Source organism: Pituophis catenifer, unplaced genomic scaffold (assembly GCF_029215685.1).
Source record: "Pituophis catenifer annectens isolate HBS135680 unplaced genomic scaffold, rPitCat1.0.hap2 SCAF_1, whole genome shotgun sequence".
NCBI lineage: Eukaryota > Metazoa > Chordata > Lepidosauria > Squamata > Colubridae > Pituophis > Pituophis catenifer.
Window position 1 is genome coordinate 68541706 of NW_027256881.1, and position 24119 is coordinate 68565824.

Below are 24119 nucleotides of genomic sequence, written 5' to 3' on the forward strand. Positions count from 1 at the left end.
TATAAAAGGCGTAATTTTTGTTCTGTTCTTTTTTTTTTCTTCAAGCACCAGAATCTTTTTTTTTCCCCTTTCCTTTCTGAGTTGGACCACAAAAGCTTTAATGGGATTTTGCAATCTCTTTATTTCAATACAGCTTTGGTGGAAATTTAATAATTTAAGTCTTAACCAAGATCCTAAGAGTTATTAAAAGCATCTAAGTACAGTAAATAGGCAATTGTTATTATTATGAATTAATAAAAATATAATATTGCAAAATCTGCCCTATAGAATTGATTTGGATCCTCTTGGACAAAATCTGAATGTTACAAAAGATTATTATTTATCCTTAATTCCAAATCCCATTACACATATCACAACTTACCCCTTCTGCTTTCTCCTCTGTGTTAGCCAGCATTTCTTGGAGAGCTCTGACTGACAATGATTGCTCCAGAACAAAAGTACAGATGGAGAGATCCGGAGGAACATTCTAATTTAAAAAAAGAAATTATGAAAAGAGCATTGAGCAAGGCATTTTCCTGATACTTTATCACAATCCTCTGTATCTGAAGTGTACATGGAAATAGCTACCTTGCAGTCCCCCAGCTCTTCTACTCTGTGTGCATGTATGAATACATTAACTAAATCCATATATAAAATATATGAAGCTAATAAACTGCAGAGCACCAATGTTCAGAATAATCTCAGAATGCCTCTGGGCTCCAGATCAGCCTCATAAGCTTCCTTTAAAAACCAGAAATATACCCACCATCCCAGGAAAAAAGACTAATGTGTAGTACAGTGTCCTAGCAAAGGAATGGCTAATAGGATTTTATTTTGATAAACTGATGCTTTATGACTTCTTAAATAATCAATGACTGCTAAAGTAAAAGAGATTACAATATCTCCTTAGAATAACAAATCAGTCCATTAAACCCCCAAAATTTGAAGATCATTTGATATTAATAGGACTTATTCCTAGATGTCCATAAGATTTCAGCTACAGACGTTATAAGAAATATCTTCCAAATTCAAACAGACATTGCTCCATGTTTATGTGTTTAGGCTGACTATTATCACTGATCAAATTCAAAAACTCAGTTAGAAATATAAAGGGAGACAAGAAAACATGACAACCTTTCTAATCAATTTAAAGTGGAAAATTCACATTAATAAGCATAGAAAAACTCTTATCCTGCTTGAGAAAAATAATGAAATGCAAACTTCAACTATTTCATTACTTTACATACAATCTGTGCTCCATCAATCAATTCCTTACATTAAAATCTTCAGAAGGGCATGCACTATAGATATCCAAGGCTTTAAATATGCACAATTTACCAAGCAGCTCCCTTATCCAGCATCCTAATGTGCATGTTTCACTGGGAATAGCCTGCCGTGAGAAATTTTATTTATTTATTTATGAAATGTATTTGCTGCCCATTTCATATCCAATAAGTCTTTATCAATTTTGCCCCACTTTATGTCTTTATCTGGATATCACATGGTCAGTACTAATAAGTAAATGTCAAATCTTCTCAAAGGTGGCTGAACCTGACCAACTATGCCAGGGCCTGGAAGCAGGTTTGGAAAGAGAAACAACTTTTCTAGGCTGTAGACAAGAAAGAACATCTAAATGGTAGCAAACATCTTCCATATAGTTGCCAAGAAAACATAATGGAAGTATTCATGTAGTCACCAGGAGTCTAGCTAAATTCAAAGGAGACTTTATTTTACTTTAAATATCAAACAGATATTCAGAATTATATACAGTACAATCATGTTTATACACTTTTTTCAGCATAACAACAGGGAAAAATTAGTGTAGTTTTTAACAAGGCATGTAACAAACAAATACTAAACAATTAAAAACTTTTCAGAATATCAAAGAAATAGGATTTTGAAGTAAAAACAAATATTTAAATAACAAAAGTACAAAATGTCCAAAAAAACCCCAAATCAAAATCCAATGATCGATTTTCATCAAAATGGCAAAACCAGTTGAATAAGCAATCCTATACCTAACCCAATAAAATAAAAAAATCTTTTGCTTTTGAAATCTTTTCCTAAAAGGACTGACTTCAAAATTTTACCGATAGGATCCTTTACTTCCTTGTTAATGTCAGCGTCAAAACAAGCTATGGCAACTTGCCTATTGCTGTAGTGTAGGGGTGGGGAACAATGGCTCTTTTATGACATGTGGACTTCAATTCCCAGAATTCCTGAACCAGCCATGCTGATTCAGGAATTCTGGGAGTTGAAGTCCACAAGTCATACAGGGGCCACCGTTCCCCATCTCTGATGTAGTGTATAGAAGGGGGAGGATAAGACATGTAGCTATTACCTTCAAATCATAACCATGAATTACAATTCCTTTTACACAGAAATGACAGCAACCTAATATGGTTTCTGTTGCAGCCCCATTTCCATCTTTAAAGTCTTTAAAGTTCCAGTGTTCTATGATTGCCTGTTGAAAGACCCATGCTTTAAACCTTAGCATCATTTGCCCATCATACATTTTTTTGTTCATTTGATGTAGGTGAGACCCCTAGTTGGATGGGGGGGCATTGATATTCTGAAGGGAAGACCAAGGCTCTCCTCTATTCATACACACTATAAGAATAATTTTGTAAAAGAGCAGATGGGATCTTCCTAGGCTGTATAATTACAAAGGATGAATATTGTCCATCTCTGTTACTTAGCTTTATATTCTCGCAATTCCAGTGCCAGTGCAGCTGCCACCACAATTTTCAAGCCACTTAAACTCATCCCAAAAGGAAACTTAGAGGTCAATGTCCATTGCTCATTCCCCCTTTTTTTTGTCCTTCCTGTACTTGAGACCACTGCAATCTGGCCGGCTTCACACTTGGACTTCTCCTAACACACATGTCAAATTTGAACAGTTATATGTACATCCTGAGCAATGGAAACAAGAAAATAGGGAATCTAGAAATGGAAAATAAAATTAATGAAATAATATGAGCCCGATAGAATATTGCCCCATGTTTTATTTCAATGCCAGGACTGTTTTAAAGTAAGATATATATTCAGTCTAATGCTCACTCTTTTAGCAAATTTAATTAAGTTCTTTCTTCTATAGAGTTAAAGCTTCTAGGAGTTAAATGGTTTAACTACATGCACATTGGTTTTAAAAGCTGATGTGATTTTGTTTGTGATGCCAAACACTTAAAACTTGTAAGAGATCATTGTGCTAACTACAGAAGAAGCCTCAAACAGCCAGACGATAAACAATCCAAGGGAACAATTAAAATCAAATGAGTAAACTGAAGTTTACTGATGTTGTAATTACATATGCATCATGCCGACTATAAGTTTTATTTATGACCTAATGCAAAGAAAGGACAAGTCTAAAATTATATCGTTTCATTTTTCACACAGAATTATTTTATTTCTTAGTACACATTTCTTTTTAACATATTAAGGTATTCTTTTATATGCTTTATGCAGGATTTCTAAAGAGAGTTATGTACCAATGGTAATGATGCTTTCACTGTATGTGCTTTACTGCTGATTGAGTTTGCTTTTATGTAAGTCTATTTGTGAGCCTTCTCAGCTGAAGGGTACAATAAAATATTTTGAATGAATGGTGTTCTAAAAGTGGCTTATGTTATGCATCTGCTTTTACAACATACACACAACACAAGGGTACTTACACTTGGAAAATATGGGGAAAGCTGATTCAAACCATCAAAAATAGGCTTCATTTGCTTATTAAGTTTTGGATGTAAATATGACTGTTCATAAAAATACATTTAATAGTTCATTTATGCAATCTTATTTTTCTGGCTTTTATTAATAAGAGAAAGAACACTACTCAACATAAGTTAAAGGCCAGTGTTACATGAATGTTTCCATAAACAGTGCTGGCAGTCTTTGGGGGCTCTAGAGTGGCCCATGTCACACTGCTATTCTGCAAGTTGCACTGATTACTGGTTTGCTTCCAGGTGTAATTCAAGGTATTGATTATTATCTATAAAGCCTTGCATAGCATGAATCCAAGACTTGAGGAACTATCTCACCCCAATGGGACAGGTCTGCCTCATCCATGACAACAGAGGAGGCATAATGCGGATCCTATTGGTCAAGGAATTCTGGCTGGCAGGATTCAGACCTCTGCTGTGGCTCCAGCCCTTTGCATATCTTGCCCCCGGGATGACTTTTTGTAAGGGTCTGAAAACCTGACTGTGCCCATTGGCCTGGGCCCCAATGGGGATGTATCACACTGGTGATGATTTATGGTCCAATAGTAGATCTCACCTCCCATCCTCCGGGTATCCTGTTCCCTCCCCTCCCATTTTATAATCAAATGTTGTATGTTTATTGTTACTACCCTGTTTCCCCCAAAATAAGACATCCCCTAATAAGCCCAATTGGGCTTTTGAGCACATGGCAATAAGGCCAAACGCTTATTTCATGGTTCAAAAAAATATAAGACAGGGTCTTATTTTTGGGGAAACATGGTAGATATATATTTTTGTATGGTTTATTACTTGTAACATTGAAAGCCATCCAGAGTCACCTCACGGCAAATAAATTTAATAAATAAAGTAGCAAAGATATAATCAATTTCCAAATGTAACTTTAACAGCCTTGATACAACCAGAGCCTTGGTACTACAGTGGTTTAAAGCACCCTGTTATTAACACAGCTGCCTGCAATTTACTGCTGGTTCGAATCTCTCCAAGGCTCAAGGTTGACTCAGCCTTCCATCCTTTCTAAGGTAGGTTAAATGAGGACCCAGTTTGTGGGGGCAATAAGCTGACTTTGTATAAATATACAAAAGTATGAAGGCTATTGCTTAACGCACTGTAAGCCGCCCTGAGTCTCCGGAGAAGGGCGGCATATAAATCAAATTAAAAAAAAAAAAAAAAAAAAAAAACATGAGGCATTTATTTTCTCAGATATGGTAGATACCATTTCTCACCACTTGAGGGCATATTCAAACAATGTAACCAAAGAGCATAACTATGGGTAATACAAGAAAAACCATTCCCTGGCATTTTCCTACTCACAGGAGGCTGGATTTTTTTCTACAGGGAGGAATTCAAGAGGGGAGGGGACTTAGCTAGGAGAAACCATGTGCTATTTAAAGTGTGTGTGTGTGTGTGTGTGTGTGTGTGTGTGTGTGTGTGTGTGTGTGTAGGCTTAAAAATCTCTATCGAGACTTCCATAGAGTAATTTAAAAGGTGGTACAAGATCCATGTAGGTAAAACTACATTTAGATCAGTTCTGTCACTTTTTCCTTTTCAGACTATTACCCAAGTTACAAATTTCATGTGGCAGTTGATGCTTTGTTCTCTGTTATTATCTTCTCATCTTTGATTCTATCATGGAGGAGTAACATTTCTTCTGACAGAATAAACTTAGTGGCTAAACTTGCCAGATCGATTTGATTCAATATCATTTATACTGTAACATATTGTAATTTTGCTATAGCGATAGGCAAGTATACAGTATATTAATAAATAAAATTTCTTCCAGGCCAAAAACATGGTCAGATGGTAATTGTGGAACCAATCATAAACTGCTCATGTACAAGTTCCAAGTTAAGCTAAAGAAGAAGAAAGCCAGTTTTCCATGATACAGTCTTAAACACCTACCATTTTCAAAGAAAACATCGGGAACCTCTTTGAGGTCCTGAAACTCACTGATAAGAGAACCAAAAGAATTATGAAACAAACTTAAAGAGGTTATTAAGGATGAATGTGAAAAGAAACTGCCAAAAATGAAGAAACAGAAGGAAGGAAATTGGATGGAAATTGAAAGGAAATCAGAACAAACCATGAAAATTCACAACAGGAGAAGAGAAGCCAAAGCCAAGAAAGACAAAAATCTCAGAAGGGAACTTAACAATGAGCTTCAGAGAACTGTTAAAAACTGACAAGGAGCACTATTAGCACTCTACATGGAAAAAGAGATGCCAGATGTTCAAACTGGTTTAGAAAGGCTAAAGAACACAAAACGGTATTCCTGATCATGCTAAATAATTGAAAAAGCCAAATAATACCCAAAAGAAGTAAATATGTGCTTCACTGATTATGTCAATCACATCAACCTGTGGAAAGTGCTCAGAAAAATGGGAATCCCAGAACAATTCAATGGCCTGATAAGAAATTTATATACAGGTCAGGAAGCCACAGTAGTGACAGAAAGAACATGGCAAAACAGAAAGGCTCATGCACATGCATATGAAAACTATTAAAAATTGTTTTCATAAGGTCTTACAGAATCAACAAAATAAATAATATTACAAATACTTGCATGAAGTCTTTAAGAGTCAGGACAAAAACTTGGTAACAATATGGTTTTTTTTAATGATATTTATTTGTTAAAGAAATACCTTTTATTATAGAACTGAACTTCAATTCTGTTACTTTTTTTTAGGATTCTTCTGTTACAAGGGAACAGGATAGATGAATCCATCAAGATCAGTGCTATTGTAATGAATATTTAACATTCCAATTAATTTTTATGATGATGAATAATACTTTGAAAATGATGAGCTGCTGAAAATAAAACATTTAGTCTGTGCCATATGGGAAGTAATATGTTTAATTAAAATTATATTAAGGAAAATATTGGGGAAAAAATGCCTGAACTCACCATCTCTTTTGGAGATCGTATATTCAGAATTTAAAAAATATATTCAACTCTCTCATCAACATATCTAACTTCACCAAAAGAAAACATTTGTAGCTAAAACTACTTCAAAAACATACCTAGAAAAAAAACCTCAAGTTTTTTTTAAGAAAACAAAATAGTCATATATCCCCTGCCATGCAAATATGTCTTCAAATAATATAGAGAATTAAAAATACACTAGAATCTAACTATGTACAATACAGATAGATTATGCTTAATGACTGCCCTGTTTAGTGACTTTCTGAAGGTACGATAGCACTGAAAAAGTAACTATGATCAGTACTTAGAACTTTATATTTATATATCTTAACTTTGCTCCTGCATTTTGCTTCAGCTGTAGCTTCCACCAACGAGCTACACAATGAGATCCCAACAAGAACACAATGAATCCATCAAGATACCAGGTTATCAACTTATTTGTTACAGCTATTTCTGTCCCTGATGACATTCTTGGTACTGCAGTCACTTTGTCACTCATGACTCTAATTGTTTTATAAATCCCATTCTTCCCACAAAAGCTCTGTACAGATTTCTAGTAAATTTAATCTTTCATTAATTTCAATTGCCTTTTTTTTTTTTTAGTAAAATCTGAGGTGCCTTTTCGGATGCATTTAAGAATGTACTCTGAAATATAACTTAAGAGAGAGATGTTAAAATATACTCCTAGCTGCTATGAAGAATATCAGAAGCCATTTCTTTCTATCTTTTTTCTTTTTCTATTTTTTTTTACCTTTTTTCCTCTGTGCACTTTTTGCTTTCTCTTCACTTTGTTTCATTTCTCTTTTCTTCTTTACTCTATATTTAGTTTGTATTAATTTTTAATCTTATTTTTTAAAAGTTGCAATAAAAATCATATAAAAAAAGAATGTCGTCTCAGAGTACCTCTTACTATTTTAAAATTGCAGAAACTGTTTTATATCACAGATAACCACAGTTGTTTCACAAGAATCCTAACTATACATCTATGTATGAATGCCTATGTACAAAGTTATGTAAGGCTACCGAAACTGCCACAAGACCAGGCTTCTTGTCAGTAAAACCTCATGTTGCTATTTGTATGCAATGTTACAGCTCGCTGTCCCTTGCAGCCCACTATTCTCTCGACATCTGACATGGTTCGTGAAGCAGAATCGGTAATATCTAAAACAGTATTAGAACAAGACAGCTTGATGTACCTTGGAATTAGAAGTTGATTCCAAGAAGCAGAGCCTGTTGCCAAATCCTTCTGCAGCAAGACACAATTTCTGTTGTTCTTTGTGAACAGTAGCAGTACACTGCAGAACGACTTCATCATCCTATTAAAAACAAAAGAGAGAGAGAGAATGACAACAAAATTAAGTCTTTTGAATTGCAGATCTTTGGGATGTATTTCCAAATATAGCTGAAGTCAAAATTAATTCTAGGACAGTTATTTATTTATTTATTTCACTGACATAAGCCATCACTGAATGAGAAGAAATAAGCACAGCAGGACAATCACATACTATGTCCACAATTAAACCAAAAAAGATTTTTTTCAACTGATTTACTTATTTATACACACTGTCATTTTAAAAACTTATCTTTCTAAATGATTTCAAGATAACATATAATGAAAGATTTACCACTTTGCATTCGTGTTTTTGATATATTTGTATGACAACCTCATTTCAAGAATTTAAGATAACATTTTAATTTCAAATATAATGATATTAGATGCAGCAATTAAGGTGATTGCTAAGCTAAATATGGCTGTTCAAGAATGACCCATGATTTTCATTAGTCAACAATGACTCAAAGACACCAAAATCACAAACATATTTATTTATTTATTTATTTATTTATTTATTTATTTATTTATTTATTTGTTTGTTTGTTTGTTTGTTTGTTTATTTAATTATTTAATTAATTATTTAATTAATTAATTTATATACCACCCACCTCACTTTTTAGCCCTAAAGGATTGTCAAGCACCTGAAATCTGATCACATGATCATGGGTTGTGGTACAGTAATTGTAACTTCAAAGACAGATTGTAAATAACATTTTTCAAGTCTGTTGTAACTTTAAATGGTTAAGTGTTATAATTCAAGAAATACCTATACACACTCCATTCCCACTGTATTCAATTTCTTTTGACATATCCAACTCTCACTTCCATGCAATACAGGTAGTCCTCAACTTACGACCACAATTGAACCCAAAATTTCTATTCTTTGTGAGACATTTGTTCAGTGAGTTTTGCCCCATTTTACGACCTTTCTTATCACAGTTGTTGAGTGAATCATTACAATTGTTAAGTTAGGAACACAGTTGTTAAGTGAGTTTGGTTTACACATTGAATTTGCTTGTCAAAAGGTTGCAAAAGATGATCACATGACCACAGGACACTGCAACCATCATAACTGTGAGTCAGTTGCCAAGCATCTGAATTTAGATCATGTGGCCATGAGAATGCTGTAATAGTCATAAGTGTGAAAAATGGTCATAAGACACTTTTTCCAGTGATGTTGTAACTTTGAGCAGTCACTAAGTGAACTGTTGTAAATCGAGGACTACCTGTAGCCACACAAATGTACTCTTACGTAGCCATTTTTACTCTTTTTGACATTCCTTTTTCACAAGGACAATATACTACCCACTCCCTTTCTACAACCATTTGAATGACTTAAATTTTCTCTAACTAAATTCCCAACTTTAGTAAACATTCAACCAGGGTGATTAGATTCATCTGTTTGCTCTAATTCTTCACTATTTATTTATGCATTTCTTGCAACAGTTCAGTCTATTTTCCTTGTGAAATATAACTACCTTGTTCTTTGATAAAGTTTCAGACCATGATTCCTGGTTGCATCATGCAATCCAAAGGTGGGTTTCAGCAGGTTCTGACCAGTTCTGGAGAACCAGTAGTGGAAATTTTGAGTAGTTCGGAGAACCGGTAGTAAAAATTCTGACTGGCCCCGCTCCCATCTATTCTCTGCCTCCCAAGTCCCAGCTGATTGGGAGGAAATGGGGATTTTGCAGTAACCTTCCCCTGGAGCGGGGTGGGAATGGAGATTTTACAGTATCCTTCCCCTCCATGCCCACCAAGCCACGCCCACCAAGCCATGCCACGCCCACCAAGCCACACCCACTGAACTGGTAGTAAAAAATTTTGAAACCCACCACTGATGCAATATATTCGGTACAAATCATCTCAGCCAAAAAAACAGCATAATCTGCATCCAAAGTACATATATATTCACATTCCTGCCCAACATGTCAAACCTCAGAGCAAGCAATTTGATTCATTTATTTGTAAAAAAACTACAAAAGGAACAAAGAAATTCTCCTCTTCTTCCTGCCTCAATACCAAACCAGTTACTGAGTATCCATATATTGCTACTTGCATTTAGATTCCAGACTATATTATTATTTCATTCAGCAACCAACTTGCAATTTCATATTCACATAAAATAGTTCATAACTAAAGATCATACACCTTTTTCTAAATTAGTAAAGGAGTAATAAACTTTCTCGCACTCTCACACTGATCTACTTGTCCACTTCTTCCCAACATAAAACTACAGTACACTTCCCAAATTTTGCTTACTGTCGTTTCTTGGGCTCTTTCCAAGACTTCTACCAAGCACCTTCTCAAAGAGTAATACCATGTAATATTTGCATTTACTCTTGGTTACCTTTCCTTGATCAAAAGCACATGGACATCATCATCTTCACAAATGGAATACCAACTAGCATTTAACTGAAAAATTTCTAAGATTTGTATCTTTTAATTATAGGCAAAAACATCTCTACCTTAATATTCAGGGGTGAAATGCTCCCGGTTCGGACCGGCTCAGGTAGTGATGGCAGCGGGCAGTTCGGAGAACTGATAGCAAAAATCCCTCCCCCCGCCCCCAAGCCTCCAGCTTGCTTACCTTCGCACGCCTGCCTTGCTTCGCTTGCTGTAATCCCTGCAATCCATTGCATCAGCAAGCAACTGAATCTTCCTGCCTGCAATCAAGCTCATCGGTGAGCAGCTCTATCTGCCTGCCTGCCTGCCTGCCTGCCTGCCTGCCAGTTTTTTTCCCCTTTGAGAGCTTTAAAAAAATAGTTCATTGGGGGTTTTTTAGTTGTTCTTTTTTGAGACCTAGCCATTTAAAGTTTACGAAGTTTTAAATTTAGCTGCTTTTATATAAAAATAAAATAAAAATAAAATAAAATAATATTTGTGCAGCTTTCTGAGATTTTGTGTGTTTCTGTAGTGTTTCACTCTAACTACACAAACACACAAAATCTCACAAAGCTGTGTCTAAAATGTGAAAGTTGGTTTTTTGGACTTTTTGTGGCTGTGTGAGGTTCCTGCTTGTTGCAGGGGCCATTTTGGGTCTGGCACAGCTGCTTTTGCATTGTGAGTGAGCCTGTTGTGTTGTGTTGTGTTGTGTTGTGTTGTGTTGTGTTGTGTTGTGTTGTGTTGTGTTGTGTGTGTGCAAAGTTTGAAAGTTGGTTTTTTGGGTTTTTTTGTGCCTGTGTGAGGTTCCTGCTTGTTGCAGGTGCCATTTTGGGTCTAGCACAGCTGCTTTTACATTGTGGGTGAACCAGTTGTGTTGTGTTGTGTTTTGTAGGTTAAAAAAGGGCAAAGAAGTGACGACTTGGCCATGCCCTCCTGACCGCCAAGCCACGCCCACCCAGTCACCTGACCACCAAGCCACGTCCACTAATTAAGCCACGCCCACAAAACCGGTAGCGAAAATTTTTAGATTTCACCTCTGTTAATATTTAATAACAATCTGCTGTTTAAGAATATTATCATTGCTATGATAATACAAAATTTATTCAGCTGTTCTAAATTTTAGGTAAGAGTATTCCAATCTGGAATGCAAATTGAGATGCATGTGATGGGAGGCATGTTCTTTTTAAAATGTGAGCAAAAATAATCAAGGCTTAAATATTATTATGCACATTATCTTGACTTTTTCTACCCTTTCTCTGCAGACATCCTCAGCTTTAACTTAGGTGTCCTGCAACAAAATATTATGAATTCAATTACAATAGTGAATATTTTAGTTGCTTTCAGCTTTGTTAGCTAACTCAAGGAATCAAAAATGCTGTGGCTGGATGCATGTGATTGCTAATCTTTCCTATCATTAAGAATCTGACCTGTAAAAGCAAGTCTTATAGGACAAATCCCTCATTAAAAGGCCTCATGTTGACTTTTTAATTTATTTGAAATCTCTACAGCATAGCTAAAGAAACCATTTAAAGAATCTACCAATTAGAGTTTGTTACGAAGATACACATTAAAATAAAGGAATAGTAAAGATAAAGGAATAGCAAACTCTGTTTTTCTCAGAGCCAGGAGAGACCTCGGAATACACAAATCTACCTTCATATCAAAACACATCTGGAAAGAATAAGGAGTAGGATTCAAGTGAAAATTCATTTTGGGCAAAATTAATTTTAGATTCAGTGTTTCTAGAATTAAATGTAACAGTACAGTACACCTTTTAATACTGTGCAAATCAAACGCAATGAAATAGCATATTTTATAACTACGAAAAAATAAAAGATCCATGCATTTTTAAATGTTAAAACAGTTCAATGTATAAAAAATAGCTACCAGGATATGAAAGGAGGCAGCAAATAAATTTTGTACTTTCCTTGGCAACTGATACGTTAGCAGCATACTAACATAATCAAATGAAAAATTCTATTACGAATCATAATGTTCTCTGGTAACTCATAAATTATGCATTTTACTTCAATACCAGACTTAAAACATTTTCTCATGGTATTTTTTGCTATGCCATTTTACAAAAAAGAACAAGCTGAATACTGGCTGCTGTTATCTGGCAAATCACAATCCAATGTTTTGCTCTGGAAAACATGTGCATTAATGAAGTGATTCCTACACTACTAGCTGCATCACATTGTGTCATTTTACATACAAAAAAAATTACCCACCAAGTGAAACCAATTCCCATTAGAGTGCTCTGCCCTTCATACCTGTTTCTGGAGCAAATACATGTTTTTGTGTTTTGTTTTGTTTTTGCTTTAATTTATATGCCGCCCTTCTCTGGAGACTCAGGGCGGCTTACAATGCGTTAAGCAATAGCCTTCATACTTTTGTATATTTATACAAAGTCAGTTTATTGCCCCCACAATCTGGGTCCTCATTTTACCTACCTTTGAAAGGATGGAAGGCTGAGTCAACCTTGAGCCTGGTGAGATTTGAACTTGCGGTAATTGCAAGCAGCTGATGTTAATAACAGTACTTTAGTCCACTGTACTACAGGCTCTTCATGTGATGCAAGAGACATAAGGAAAAGTCTAATTAAAATCCATCTGCATAGGAATCTAGACCTATTTCCTTTATCATTACTTTGTGTCAGGGAATTTCTTTTCTAAAAACGAAAACAAAAAAGCACAATACTGATGAATTAAAAATGCTCAGCAACCCCAATAACCTATATTGCATTATTCTTTTTGTTTTGACCTATTTACATATATTCTATTCAGAAACCCCTAAATCACAGGTAATACAATTTTTATAAAGCACTGTTACTTTTGGTAGAATATTTTACAATTTGGAAATAAGATGGATGCTTTAAGAGCATTTCTGTTCATACAAGATGGAGGAATAATGATCCTGGTTCTTTGTGGAATACCCCAACTTAGGGATTTTAGACTGTTGCTAGTTTGGTTATCTTGGTTAGACCCAATATAAGAGACTGTAGACTTTCTTGTGATAATAATGTTTATTTCTCTTCTTCCTCAGGAACACATATAGACAGCTATCAATCTGAGAGGAGCGAAAGCTTATATACAGAGGAGGCGGGGCTGATGGTAAGTAGTAACCAATGGTAAGGGGCACAATGACATCACACAATGACATATACACAAGCACACATATTTACAGATAGCAGGTTAGGTATTTTCAACTGTAACATAGACAGACTGTTGTTAAGACTCCCCATGCTTGAGACATATATTATTCATATCCTCAATTTGAGTAGCAGTATAGATTATTCAAGTCTATGGTAATCTATTGGTTTTGATTAGTATCAATGTGCCTGCATATTTTCCAATCCCTATCTCACTTTTGGGTGGGAGTGTGTTAATTGATCATAACTGCCATGCAGCCATTGTAATAATTAGCAATCCTACCCATGACAACATAGCACTTAAGATAGAGTCTCAAAATTCTAGAATTTGGAGAGGAAAAAACTGATGAGCAATTCTACACTTGGGGTTCCTTATATAAAACAAATTAAAACATTGGGATACAAATGCTTGGTGATGCCCAAGGTTTTACATGAAAACCCAAAATTTTGTGTTGTTTTCTGTTGGAGGTATAAATCCATTGCCAAGCTCTTCATGACCTATTGAGAACAAGGGAACAGTAGGATACAGATAGAAAGTAAAGGACTTACTCTAAATTCCCTCCTTGTCACTTTGCCTGCTCTTCATTTAGAGATCACTAATCTGAGGTCAAATTCCTTGTGTGTCCAATCACATGTGGCTAATAAAGAATGTTCTGTTCTGTTCTATTCTGTTCATTTCTGTTTTTTCTTCTCAAGCATAACATGTGGAGGATGTTGGAGGATCAAGATAGAAACTATTACAATTACACACACAACTAGTACTAAACAAATGAGGGATTTTTAGACAGTAAAATATTTGTGTTAATAAAGTTGTATGATACAATATACTAGTGAGATTATTATTTACAAATTAGTATGTATGTAAGTGAATGTGAAATATAACAGTCAAGTATTAACCTATTTAATTTTCTTCCTTCTCAAGTCTCTTTCCCTCATTTTCCACATATACAGTACTTTATTATGGCTTCTTCTTTCCTCCTTATCTCAATTACTGATACTGGAATGTCTGAGTTTTCTCCTGGCTGTCTTGCTGCCTAAGAAACCTTTTAACACAGAAGTTTCTTCTGTCCATTGTCTGAATCTCCTTTCACAACACAGTCTGTCCTCCTGTTTTTTTCCCCCACATTTTCACAAGCCGCTCCAGGATTTTTCTCCCAGTTTTTCTCCTAGTCCTGTAATCTCTGGGGCCATTCCTCCACTTCACTCGATATTAACCAGATGACATCCTCTCAGGCAGTGTATCTTGCAGCATCTGAAATATAGCATGCTTCCCCCTTTCTCCGTTTACTCTTTTTATATTGTATATCTAAGGCATGTACATGTCACTTTACAGGTGCCTTCTAGCATTTCTCCCCCTTTCTATCTAGAGTTCTTGGTTATATGCTGAGTCATCTGTCCCAAAAAATAAATCTAAGACATCTAGTACAGACCCAGACACTTTTCTTCAGGCAGGCATTTCACTCTGCCACAAAGCTTGTTGATAGTAGGATGCAGTTAGATAGGTGCTAGACATGTATTTATAGTCTGCTGAAGCAAGGTAAAAAAACAAAACTTATCCAAATTCTCCCTTTCTTTAATGTACAGTACTGAAATGCCTGCTATAAGGTATAAAGCTTGCAAAACTATCTAAGCTTTGACTTTTCACTGATTTCAAGTTTCAGCTACCAGAACAGTAAAGGAAGAACCAAATTTTCTTATGGTAAAACTGAAGCACAGATACTCCTTGCCTAATGATGGTCATTGGGTCTGGCAACTCCATTGCTAAGCCATGAATTATAAAGCATGAAATCACGTGACTGTGCCAATTTCCATGCAACTGCAACAATCTACAGTGACTGTATCCTATGACCATTTGCAACCTCCTGTCAGCTTTCCCATAAATTTTGCTTGTCAGAAGCTTGCAAATGGTGATTATGTGACCTTGGGACACTGATATTGCAATAGTGAGTCAGTTGCCAAGCGCCCTAATTGTGATCACATGACTGTAGGCCACAAGGACACATCGTTAAGTACCTTTCATTTAGAACTACTGTAACTTTGAATGGTCACTGAATGAGTGGACGTTCAATGACTACTACCTGTATTATGTCTGTCTTTCCAACTTTGGCAATGGCCTATTCTTAGACAATTGTCAAGAAACAAATGTAGAAGAGCAAGGTTTTCTATTAAGGGGATCTTGGTATTGAGCAAACCTGGTGAATAATTAAATATTCCATGAACAAAATATCAGGCTTCTCCCAACTGATCTCACAAATAAAGAAGCCTCGTAGGCAAGATGAAATTCTTTACTGCAAGGATTAGGATAACTGTTAAACCAAGCAATCACCAATTACAAAATACAAATGCTATTATAATAGAAGCAAGATTCAATTTTGGTGCCTCTTCTGCCAATGTACCACGATCAGCTTTGAATTACAGAGCTGGATAGGAGAGATGATTTGTATCTGTGCATTGTTATGATAACAAATAATATGATCTACAGCATTTGTCTCTGACCTTGCCAACTCTACAGTTCATAATAAGTTTCGGAAATGCTGCACTGTACTAATTGAATGGTTATTAGGTCTAACGCCAACTTAAATCAAATAAAAACAGATAGGCCAAACAATGGCACAGCAGAGGCTTTGGAATTGTCCTCAACAGGGTTACATCTTCTTCTATTAAAACACAGTATTTCTATTTCAATTTAGACTTAAGGATATAAATTCACATTTTCTACTGAACGCAAATCCCCCTGCCTTTGACAACGGGGTTTCCATTTGCGGGGCAATTTAGACCCTGCTAAAAAAAGCACTCAAAAATACTATATATCATTAGGGGTTTTTTAATCTGAAAGAATTTGAAATGTACAAATAAAAATATAATAGCAGGGCTGTCCTAGAAATCAAAGAACTCTTAATCATTTGAAGGTGAATGATCCTCCGGCAGAGGTAGAAAGGGGGAGGATGACTATGGAGATTCTCAGTCGTCCAGGTCATGGTTATCCCAAAGGTGCTTTTCAGGAGGCAACTGGACTTTCTTGTTTTTCTTTGAAGATGTTTCATTTCTCATCCAAGAAGCTTCTTCAGCTCTGACTGGATAGTGGGGAATGGAAGGATTTATATTCCTTGCAGACAGTTGGACATTTGTATTCTTTTAGAGAGCCGTTGAGGCCACTTGGAGGTTTAGCTATGTCCTCAGGGTCACCTGAATAATTAAAATGGGTGTGGAGCCTTCTTGGCTGCAGGATGTTTTCTGTCCTATGTCCCTTCATTGTTGAAGATAGGCGCAGGCTGTTGGGGATGAGTATGTATTGTCTGCATCTCAAACTGAAGTGCAAATGGCTCCTGTAGTCTGCAATTTTTCTAGAAATCTGTTCATACTCACATACCATTTGAAGGGTGTTCATTCCGAAGTGCATAGTTAAATAACTATGGAGAGTGTCAGTCATCCAGATCATGGTTGTCCCAAAGGTGCTTTTTCAGGAGGCAACTGGACTGCCTTGTTTTTCTCTTATCCAAGGATGTTTTCTGCCCTGTGTCCCTTCACTCTTGAAGATAGGGGCAGGTTGTTAGGGATGAGTCTGCAGCCTGCAGCCAAGAAGGCACCTCACACATTTGCACTACTCAAGTGACCCTGACGAAACAGAGAAATCTCTAAGTGGCCTTAAGATCTCGCTAAAAGAATGCAAATGACCAGCTGCCTGCAAGGAGTATAAATCCATCCATTCCATCCAGTCAGAGTTGAAGACGCTTCTTGGATGAGAAGCAAAAAGTCTTCAAAGAAAAACAAGAAAGTCCAGTTGCCTCCTGAAAAAGCATCTTTAGGACAAAGGGGGAGAATATTCCTCTTTGCAGTCTCAGTTTCAAGTTATTCCCCAAAAATGTACTCCAAATGACTGGAAGACTCTCCATAACATAAAGAAAGCTATAAAACTAGCAAGACTTTTCCCTAATGTCCATCCAATATTCTGGATCCAATTTATACAAAAGTTTGGATGGGATGTTCATTATATTCCTAGGATAGTTCCACCATAGGCAGAATACTAACAATACCATACACTGAACAGAGACATTTTACTTCTCTTCCTCTTGAATAAAATGAAGTGTGGGTTGCAAAAATTATTGCAGTAGTCACCGTTGATCATAAAGCTAACTGCATGCAAATATCAAACAGCCAATCTTTCTTAGTTCCTTTTTAGCTAAAGCAATTCTTGTATTAACTGACTTACTGCTCTTACACACAGATTACACACCGAATCTGCAAATCCTATCTCTTCGACTGAGTGATCAGTGACATGTCATGCAACCTTTGTTTACTTTGACAAAAATACACTTGATGACATTTGTTGAAACAACACAGAATGGCTTTCCTGGACTGGTGCTCCAAATTCTGCACTTTTATCAGCTTTTTTTGTTTAAGTATTTTGGTAATTATAAAAGGAGTTTCTGAAGATTGTACAGTTCAGTTGATCCAACTATGCTACACTTATTTCAATAAAATACTCCTTTGGAATTACATTTAGGTTGCCTTTGTTCTACATCATTTCACTCAAGGTGCATGTACTGTATATATTAACGCTTACACTGTTAAAATCCCAGCAAAGGAGAATATTTGTAGTTCAGGGTTGAAATGAGGGGTCCTGTTAAAAGCAATTGTTGTGAAATGTGTAAATGCCAAATCCTATAGAGTGTTATCTCCTCCTACATTCCTTTAAAGTAGAAGGGAACCCTGTGTTCCTTTCCTCCATTCCTTTAAATTGGGTATGGGGTGAGGTAGAAAGAATTGCTTCAGGCAAGTAACTTGTGCAAAAGGACCAAGACAACAATTGTATCTTGAGAAGTCATAAAGAACATGAGACTCCTATCTTAATTCTTCTTTGCTAGAGGCTTCTTGGCTAGTGGCTTTGTAGAACAGAGAGATAAAACCATCCATTAGATGTGTATTAGCCAAGATGTAGAATGTTTCCAAATAAGACTTACTGGACAGTTAACTGAATGTTAAAGAATGAACAGATGAGTTTATCATCCACTGGTAACCTCTCCCATGTCACCTATTACTTCCAGTGGTTTTCTTACCATAGAAATCCACTAAAGAGGAAAAGACAATATAGTCACACAGTATCTTTTCATAAAAGAACTAAAAATCACCAGTCTGAAAGCTGTGCAAGGTGTGCTTGTCTTGCCAGTTGTCAACAGATTTGTGACCTCTATAACCACTCCCACCCCCTTTCTTTTGTGCTGGGAAGCAAAAAGTACAAAGATGTTGCCATCCTAATGTCCTACTGGAAAAAGAATGTTGGGCTAGGTAACTATGGTCCAGCATAGTCCTGTGCCTCCAATAGCAACAATAATCTCCATGAATTTGGATTAATTTTAAAGCATACAAATGTACACACATAATTTTCCTATGTATCACCTTCTTTTCATCAAATACAAATCCACTTTGACTTTTCTTTTTTCACAGAAAACTTGATTGTTTCCTTTTTAAAAACCATAAGGAGTGCCAGACTTTAACCAAAAATGATTGATGTCTATGTAAAATTAATCCTATTTAATACAGTATTTTGCATAAAAAATAATAGCTTAAAAGAAATAGTTTAGCATACTATCTATCTATCTATCTATCTATCTATCTATCTATCTATCTATCTATGGGTTGGCATATGCTTGATAAGTTCTCTAAGCACTGTAATATTTATCTATGTTCATGGTAAAAGCAACTCCCCAAGTTCAAACAACTATTAAGAATTATTGCAAAAGGAGGGGCTGTTCATTTTCAGAATTTACTGATAATTATGTAAGTAACTGAAATATATCTGAGAAATCAGAGACAGATGAGTTGCAGAGTTAAAACTTTCTGGAAGTTAGGATCTAAAGCTGCAACTATTTTAAACTATGATTCCATTCTTTTATCTTTATATTTTGTGTTTTATTGATATTATTGTAAGGTCTTTGATTGTTGTGAACAATGAAAGTCACTGGGAATGAAATGGCATAGAAGTTTAATAAATTAAGCTTGATTACACAGTCAACCAGATATTTAGACTCAATGTATGTTTAAGGAATGTTGATAAATTAATAAAAATTGATGAGATACTATAGATCCGTACTTATACTACACCAATTATGACATCCCAGGTTTTGGGAAGAACTTGATGGAAACAAAGGTCAACAGCAACTAAAAAACTGGCAGCTGTTGTTGTGTATATAATACAAGTACAGACTGATTACAAACAATGGCATGATAACATAGTAACAAAAATGCATTGGAATATCTAGTAATATTACTTGCCTGCAAGCAAGAGTTAGAGGGCCATAAAATAGACAAAGTGTTCTGGGATTTTAGATTTCAGACAACAAGCATCTGCCACACAACATTCCAAACTTAACAGTTATTGATAAGAACGGCAAAAAAGTCTGGGTAGTAGATTTGAAGTTGAACTAGACAGCAACCAAGCACCAAGAACTCCACAGTTCAACCCTGAGCTAATATATTCTCTTCAGTTGCTAGCCTGGCTAGTGGACATTGCAAGATTTTTTACAGCAGAATTCCTCAACTTTTTTGGCTTTATGGACCGGGGAGGAGGGTATGGTTTCATGGGTAAGCACACATACACACAGCTCCATTTGCACTCACCCACAACTTCCGCAGCCTGGTTCTGAAAGGCTCAAGGCCCAGTAGTGGGCCCTGTGGGACTCCTGTTTTAAAGCACATGATATGCGTTTTCAATCAATTCAAGGAATCTAACAGCCTTTAAATAATGTAAAATTGGCTTATGTAAAAACCCACCATAATGATTAAATAGTAATGTACTCAGATCATCTTTGCAATTTTCCTCCAGAACATACAGTACATTGTTATTTATTTATTAAATGCATATCCCACTTTTTGTACAGGATCTCAAAATGGGATTTCAAAACTCCTAGTTCTTCAGCGCTACAGTATACTAGGTCTCACAATTGCCTGTTAATACACTATTAACAGTCACAATTAACAGATAATATATTATTGGTTCTTAACTGTCTACATACCACCTAAGTATAGAATTGTTATTAAGATTTAACTTTAAAAATAAATTTTAGAACTCTTACTATCAAGGAAGCTAGAAGAAGCAATACTTTTCGAAGTAATTTTTTCAATGTAAATTCACTCTACTACTTAGTGAGTTGCATCATGATAACTGTCCTTAATTTCTCTGTTTGAATACTTAATTGGATGTTCTAAAAAGGATATTCTGCACCTTTAAGCACCAAATTCCTGAATGTATTAGAACAGAGATTAAACTAGCAGCCTCCTGGAAGTCTCCTTGAGAATCTTAGGAATTTATCAAAATAGATCCAGAACCAGTAGGGGTTAGATGAGACATCTTACATAGAAGATTTTCTGCTCATACAAGTTACCGTACCTCTGAAGCATGTCAAAATTGATCTCCCTACACTTCGCATTTAAATTTAAAAAAAAAATCTTCTTAGAAACACTCATTGTTATCTATATGCAGTTTTATTTATAGCCAGAAATAAAGCAGCTCGTAAGAATGACAAGTCCATAAAAGCAGATTGTAATTTAGTGTGAAAATTCCAACATTATGAAGGGCAGCTCTACATTTATTACTACATATTACTCATATGATTCCTTTTTCTGAACCAAATGCTGCCTCCCATATTTCATCAGTCCACTGCAGTATGTCCTAATCTAAATTAAACATCTAAAATTAATTTCAAAATTATATCAACTGGCATCTCATTCAGATATTTCATCCCAAAAGTATTCAAGAAGTCACTTCAAGCTGCTCAGACTCACCTGAACACACACACACACACACACACACACACACACACACACACACACACACAAAGGAGAATTAGAAAAAGCAGCAAACAAAAAAGAACACTGCTAGATCAGGGGTCCCCAACCCTTTATGTTTCTAAATATTGAAAATATATCTAGAGATAGAATGAATAGTTTAATAATGTGTAAGTCATCCATCTGGAAGCACCCACAGTCAAAGCAAAAAATACTTTGTAATAAAGTAGCCTCTAAACAGATTACTTGACATAAATAATTCAGATTAAACAAAGACAGAAATTATTCATTGAGTAGCTATTACTTTTTCTTTTTAACAGCACAGCAACTATGTTAATGTATTTCTGGCATCTTCACATTATCTTTAATTTTACCTTTTAAATTCTGCTTTGTGCTTTTCTCTACCCTTTTTAAATTCGTTAAATCCTAATTGAAAATTCTTAATGTATTACATTATGTTACATTATGCTTTTATTTGTGTAGTTTTCATCTTCCAGTTATTTTAGGAATTGCTGAAGGTCTTTTGTTACAAGACCATGTAATAAAGCATACTGAAGAAAATTACCCAGTCTACTTTGATAAATTCAAAAATGTCACAGCAATAATTAACAAATCAGTCAAAGATGTCTAAAACAACATCCATCCCTAGTAAATAACTACATTCAGTGGAATGGCATCAGTGTACCCAATTGTCAGATTCTTTAGACAGCAAAATCTTATGCACATTTAATCAAATTTAAATTTCATATTATTCAAAAGAATTTACTGTAGGCAAATGAATATACAATTTCTGTTTAAGTCATTTTAATTCAAAGCATAATGAAGAAAAATAAAGAATAAGAATAAAAATTCTTATTCGGTAAGATTTTGTTCTGCTATTCTATCTGATAAAATCATCCGAACATTGGAAAACTAGTCAGCTTACTCTAATGACATTTTGTTATACTAAAAACTGTTTTATACATTACATCACCAACTGTGATGATTTCTATAAAATTCTTCTGTTTACATTGAAAATCTGATCTGGAAAAAATGAACATTTGACATGAAGAATACTGTGACAGAGGAAAAGGTAAAAATTGAAAATTGCTTCTCTTCTATTAGCTAGAGCCTAAATTTACTCAAAGGCCATTTTTTTTAAGGGAAAAAGTATCCTAGGATCCTAACCAGAGGTGGGTTTCAGCAGGTTCTGACCAGTTCTGGACAACCGGTAGTGGAAATTTTGAGTAGTTCAGAGAACCGGTAGTAAAAATTCTGACTGGCCCCGCCCCCATCTATTCTCTGCCTCCCAATCCCAGCTGATTGGGAGGAAATGGGGATTTTGCAGTAACTTTCCCCTGGAGTGGGGTGGAAATGGAGATTTTACAGTATCCTTCCCCTGCCACGCCCACCAAGCCATGCCACACCCACCAAGCCACACCCACAAAACCGGTAGTAAAAATTTTTGAAACCCACCACTGATCCCAACTACATTTATTTTATATCACCAACAACTTATACTAACCTATATAACCTTTACCATAACAGTTTTAAAACTGGTTTTAATACATTTTAATGATCATAATACAAAGTTTTGTGTTCATTTTAGAAGAGAAAAAGTCTGAGTTTGTGATTATTGGAGGGGAGAATCATTCTAATTCAACAAAATTGGTTCATCTGAATAAGGCAATAAACTGAGGTTCTATGTCTTCCATTTTATATCTATTTTTAATTATGCTTTTTTTCACCTTACAGATAAAGCAAAATTGTTCACTTGATTCAGTCTCACTAAAAACAAGCATAGAAGAAATGAGAACCACCTCTGCCTTTGGCAACTTTCCACATTTTTCATATTTTCATAGTATCTCTAGATTTCTTTATATTTAAAATCTGCTTTTTCTCCAGAAGCTCAAGGAGACTTCAGTGAAGATCTCCATTTACTTTTTCCTCATAGCAACTAGCCTATAACTTGAGGTGACAGGCCCATTGAGTTTACATGGCTGCAGGTGAGTTTGGCAATCCCCCCAGTCCTACTACACTGGAGAAGTGGGCACAGGAGAGGGGAGGGGTGGCGATCAAACCACCTGGAGAGCGCTGGCAAAACTCTCCTTCTCCCTAGATTCCACCAAAACTGGTTCCAAGGACTGTCCAAATAACTTGGACCCTTTAAATGGCGCAGATGCCAACTTCCACCTCCTCTTAGTATCTGCCTGCCAGTGCTTTAGCCAAAGGAGGTGTCTTGCCATGACAGAAGAGGCTATGGCTCTTGCTCCGAACTTAGCAGAATTTAGCGTGGCATCCACTGTGAATTCCGCAGCAGCTACCACCTTATTGAAATCCTGGTGTATCCAGAGGTTGTTGCTTTAGCCAAAGCAGTGATGCTCAGTTAAAAAAAGAAGCCGCCGTTGCAGTCTTAATCACCCAGGCAGCCGCCTAGTGGGCTTTGCGAAGTGCTAGCTCCACCTTTCTCTCATCTGGTTTCACGATGTCCTCAGCATATGAAAGAGTTGCTGAGGGAGATGTTAGCCCCATCACCGGTTTGTCAACCTCAGGGGTCTGTAGAAGCTCGGTGAGATCCGGGGTGACATTGTAAACATTTTTCTCAAATGATGTGGGATTGGGATAAGTTTCCAGAGAAACCCACTGACGTTGAATCACATCCCTAAATAGTTGAGGAGCTGGGATAGCCTCCGTTTCTGTTAAAGGCTCCAAAAAAAAGGAGTTCAAACCCTTAAAGCAGGTTGTTCAGATGCCATCCCTTCATCTTCTAATAACTCCTGATCAATCAGGCTTTCTTCCTCAGAGCTAGAATAATCACTCCTCATGGAAGAGTTCAGAGAACTGGGATCCTGATGATCTGTTATGTCCCCT

General features: G+C 35.9%; 1 protein-coding gene across 1 annotated transcript in view; it reads right to left on the reverse strand.

Annotated features, from left to right (window-relative positions):
* The window catches only part of RYR2 (ryanodine receptor 2), a 270507-nt gene that overhangs the window by 193165 nt on the left and 53223 nt on the right, over window positions 1–24119 (reverse strand). Inside the window, exons 2-3 of the mRNA XM_070932540.1 lie at window positions 7815–7934; window positions 362–466 (exon numbers count right to left, since the gene is read on the reverse strand). Of these exons, the coding sequence (XP_070788641.1) occupies window positions 362–466; window positions 7815–7934 (225 nt within the window). The remainder of the gene's footprint in view (window positions 1–361; window positions 467–7814; window positions 7935–24119) is intronic.